The sequence below is a fragment of the Bombina bombina genome, chromosome 2 (genome assembly GCF_027579735.1).
Source record: "Bombina bombina isolate aBomBom1 chromosome 2, aBomBom1.pri, whole genome shotgun sequence".
NCBI classification, from domain to species: Eukaryota; Metazoa; Chordata; class Amphibia; order Anura; family Bombinatoridae; genus Bombina; species Bombina bombina.
The window spans coordinates 498,962,398-498,967,214 of record NC_069500.1 but is presented as its reverse complement, the minus strand read 5'-3'; the positions used below and the strand labels follow the sequence as shown (position 1 = coordinate 498,967,214).

General features: G+C 37.2%; 1 protein-coding gene across 1 annotated transcript; it reads left to right on the top strand.

Annotated features, from left to right (window-relative positions):
- The first annotated feature begins 3,290 nt into the window (after positions 1–3,290).
- LOC128647040 (olfactory receptor 1019-like) lies at positions 3,291–4,238 on the top strand. The gene has a single exon (XM_053699852.1). The coding sequence runs from the start codon at positions 3,291–3,293 to the stop codon at positions 4,236–4,238; it is 948 nt and encodes a 315-aa protein (XP_053555827.1).
- Positions 4,239–4,817: the final 579 nt, after the last annotated feature.

Sequence of the window (4,817 nt, the reverse complement as noted above, 5' to 3'; positions counted from 1 at the left end):
CAGATTAGGGGTTAAAAAAATATGCAGGGGTCAGCGATAGCGGGGGCGGCAGATTAGGGGTTAATAAGTGTAAGGTTAGGGGTGTTTAGACTCGGGGTTCATGTTAGGGTGTTAAGTGCAGACTTTGGAAGTGTATCCCCATAGGAAACAATGGGGCTGCGTTAGGAGCTGAACGCTGCTTTTTTGCAGGTATTACATATTACAGGAATTGTGCATGAGCACGTTTTTGAAGCTGGCCGCGTCCGTAAGCACCGCTGGTATTGAGAGTTGCAGTGGGGGTAAATATGCTATACGCTCCCTTTTTGGAGCCTAGCGCAGCCCTTCTGTGAACTCTAAATACCAGCGGTATTTAAAAGGTGCGGGAGAAAAAAAGCATGCGTAGCTAACGCACCCCTTTGGCCGCAGAACTCTAAATCTAGCGGAAAGTTACCAAAAAAATAAACACTAAATTATGGGAAAAAAAAACAAATTATCAAAAATAAAAAATAATTACACCTAATCTAATAGCCCTATCAAAATAAAAAAGCCTCCCCAAAATAAAAAAAACCCTAGCCTACAAGGGCCTTTTGTGGGGCATTGCCCCAAAGATAACAGCTCTTTTACATGGCAAAAAAATACAACGATTATATTTCTGCTAAGGTAGACCCTTTTAGGTTACCCGTATATTGTATTTGTGTACTACCCTGCTTTCAGCGCCAGTATTTCCGCTTAAATTATTCTACTATCCTCCTCAGGGTTCTTAGAGAGAGACCCTTCTATACTTGGCATTAGGGTTGATATAAGCGCCAATTCTCACCTATCCTCCTTAAAAAAATACAACCCCCCAAATAAAAAAACTATCTAAAATAACCTAAGCTCCCCATTTCCCTGAAATGGGCATTTCTATGGGCATTGCCCTTAAAAGGGCATTTAGGTCTTTTACATGCCCAGACCCTAATCTAAAAATAAAACTCACCCAAAAAACCTTTAAAAAAAAACTAACACTAACCCCTGACGATCCACTTACAGTTGTTGAAGTCCTGCTTGAAGGATCCATCCAGCTGGCGAAGTCATCATCCATGCAGCAAGAAGTCTTCATCCAGGTGGCTTCTTCCATCTTCATCCAGCTGGAGAAGTCCTCATCCAGGTGGCAAGAAGTCTTCATCCAGAAGGCATCGTCTATCTTCATCCGGCACGAAGCGGATCCAACCTGAAGACCTCCGGCGCGGAGCATCCTATTCATACGGTCTCCGCCGTACACTGGAACTTTAATGCAAGTGATGCAATCCAAGATGGCGTCCCTTGCATTCCTATTGGCTGAAAGATTTCAATCAGCCAATAGGAATTAGAACTGCTAAAATCCTATTGGCTGTTCCAATCAGCCAATAGGATTCAGCTCAAATCCTATTGGCTTTTCCAATCAGCCAATAAGATTTAGCTCTCATTCTATTATTATTAACTGTTGGGGGGGGTTGTATTTTTTTGCCATGTAAAAGAGCTGTTATCTTTGGTGCAATGCCCCATAAAAGGCCCTTTTAAGGGCCATTGGTAGTTTATTGTAGGCTAGGGTTTTTTATTTTGGGGGCTTTTTTATTTTGATAGGGCTATTAGATTAGGGGCAATTTTTTATTTTTGATAATTTGTTTTTTCGTAATTTAGTGTTTGTTTTTTTTGGTAACTTAGTGGGGGGGTTTTGTGGAAATGTAGTACTTATTTTTAAATAATTTTATTAGGGTTAGGGTTAGGTTTCTTTAATATGTAATTTAGTTTATTTAATTGGTAGTTTAATTTTATTGTAGTACAATAGTTAGGGTAGGTTCATTAATATTTTAAAATAGTTTATTTTAATTCTACAGGTAAGTTTTTATTTATATTAGGATAGGGATGTTGTAATTTTAATTTAAAGTTAGGGGGTTGTTAGGTTTAGAGGTTAATAGCTTAATTTTGTTTTTTGCGATGTGAGGGGCTGATGGCTTAGGGGTTAATAGGTTAAATTAGTGGTAGTGATGTGGGAGGCCAGAGGTTTAGGGGTTAATACATTTATTTAGTAGCGACAGTGTCGGGGAGCGGCGGGATAGTGGTTAATAACTTTATTTAGGTTGCGGCGATAACAGGGATTGGCGGGATAGGGGTTAAACGTTTTAGTATAGTGGCAGCGTTTAGTGACAAGGTATAAATAAAGTTGGGAAAAAGCCTAATTGACGCGAGATCGATGACTACTAGTTAAAAACAGTCCGATGCTCATCGCCCTGTACTTGGTGCGCGTCTTTTTGACGGCTTTTTTAATAAATTAGGAGAGCATATTGAGATACGCGGCCGCAATGTTAGGCGATGTTAGGCGAGCGTATTGGTGCCTGTGAATGCAACATAGTTGACAGCTTGATAAATAGGCCCCATAGAGTGTGCTTTGTATGGAGGTGATTATCCCAAAAGCCTGTGTAAGTTAGCGTCATCAGCAAGCACTGTCATTTAGTAAGCAAAGCCAATACGACACAATGGCAAAGTATTTCCATCTGTGAGTGCCAGGGACTTTGGGTATATACTACACCTTCCTGAAGACATTTTCGGCTCCTTTTTGTCCTCCGCTGGTTCACATATATCAAAATTGAGATCACTGCTTGGAATCCATATTACAGAGACCGCTTTGTATTCTGCCAAATACACTGGAGTCAGATGCTCACACCATGTGATCCGGTCAGCCAATGCCATATATAACTATATATATATATATATATATATATATATATATATATATACACACCTTTGAGCCTTTACCAGTTAAACTACTTGCCATATACCATATGACTTTAAAACAATGTTAACACCAATTTTTTAACACATACATATTTATTTTTAATTATTTATTTATATTTATAACATCCTAGTTGCCATACAATGTTTCTTCATTGGAATTTTTATGGATTAACCCCTTAATGACCCGCAACATACTGTGTACATCACTGGTCTTTATGTGGCAAGACTGTACTTTTTTAGCAAGTCTGCAGGAGGGAGGGAGGGTCTAATAGTGTGGTCTTGCCACTCACGTTGAAACCCATGCTATTATAAGCAGAAAATCCCCTAACAATCAGCTACGTACAGGGTATATCCTGGTCATTAAGGGGTTAATGGTTATTGTCCAAATAATCCATGAAGCATGAACTGGTTGGATTTAATTTGTTTTACTGTGCACAATTTTATGATTTTGTTGCCATATTCCTTTATTATTATTAATTTTTTCTAGGACTTGAACTAATCTTCATAGTTCTGGGCTTTGACACTGAATTCATCTCTGAGTCTGTACTATGGAAATAATGATCAATAAAATTGATAGGAACAACTGGACATTGGTGTCTGACTTTGTCCTCTTGGGATTTACGGAAAATAAAAAACTAAAGCTGCCTCTCTTTGTGTTTTTTTCTCTTGTATACTTTCTTACAGTCCTCTGTAACATTGGTATGGCCGTCATTATATGGATCTCTCCACAACTTTATGTAGCCATGTACATATTTCTTTTTAATCTTTCCCTCCTTGATACCTTTTTCTCTACATGTATTTGTCCTAAGATGTTAGCCACTTTTATAACAAAGACACACATCTCATTTATAGAGTGTGCAACACAGTTGTTTTTTGGAGTGACTTTTGGAACCTCAGAATGTTTTATCCTTGTTTTTATGGCATATGACAGATATGTTGCAATATGCAGCCCCCTGAGTTATCTAGTCATCATGACCAATAAACTTTGTTTTACTCTAGTAACAATATCACATATCACTGGCGTTCTTCATTCACTTATCCACACTGTTGCCACCTTCAGCATTTCTTTCTGCAAGTCTAAAATTCACCACTTCTTTTGTGATATCCATCCACTCTTGAAGCTCTCTTGCCAAGAAACAACTACCAATGAGATCCTGTTGTTTGCTTTCACTGGCTCTATCACCATGTTTTGCATTATGGCAATTCTTCTATCATACCTCTGCATTGTGTGTGCTATTTTTAAAATAAGTTCTGCTGGTCTCAGACACAGAACTTTTTCCACTTGTAGCTCACATCTGATATCTGTATTGTTATTCTATGGAAGCACAATGTTTACATATGTTAGACCCAATTCCAAATATAAAGAGCAAGATCTTTCAGGGTCTATTTTTTACACTGCAATAATACCTATGTTGAACCCATTCATATACAGTCTAAGAAACAGAGATGTAAAAAATGCAATTAGAAAAACTTTAGGAGCAAGAATACTTTGTAATGGTTTATGACTTTTTTGGACATTATCGAAAATCATTTTATTCTTTTTTTTTAAACATGTAGATGTATTTATTAGTTGTTTAAATATGGACAATGGACAAAAAAGAAGTAAATTTTTTTTATTAATTTCTTTTTAATATTTTTATTATTGAGGTAAAATGGGATACATAATACAAAATACTCCTAGAGAGCACAATAATCAAAATACATACAACAGAGAGGCCCAAAGGCCTAGTCAGCAATGTCACCTAGAGTAAACAATTGTAAATATTTCTAGAAATATACATAATTTTTCAATATATAGTAACCTCTAGAAACCAGCATTTAGCATAATACAGGTTTATCCTAACGAGAAAGAAATTGCTTCTCTAAAACCAAAAATTATATGCTAGATTACAAGTGGAGCGCTAAATTATCGCACTCCCGCAAACGGGCAAATTTGCCCATTTGAGGGAGTGCGATAATAAACCATCCATTACAATAAGCACTCAGAAAATTAAAAAGAGCTCCGAGCTCTGGTTAATTTTCTAAAAGTGCCCCAAATGCCCTCAAAATAGAGGGCATTATAGTTTTTTCTTAAAGAAATTGCA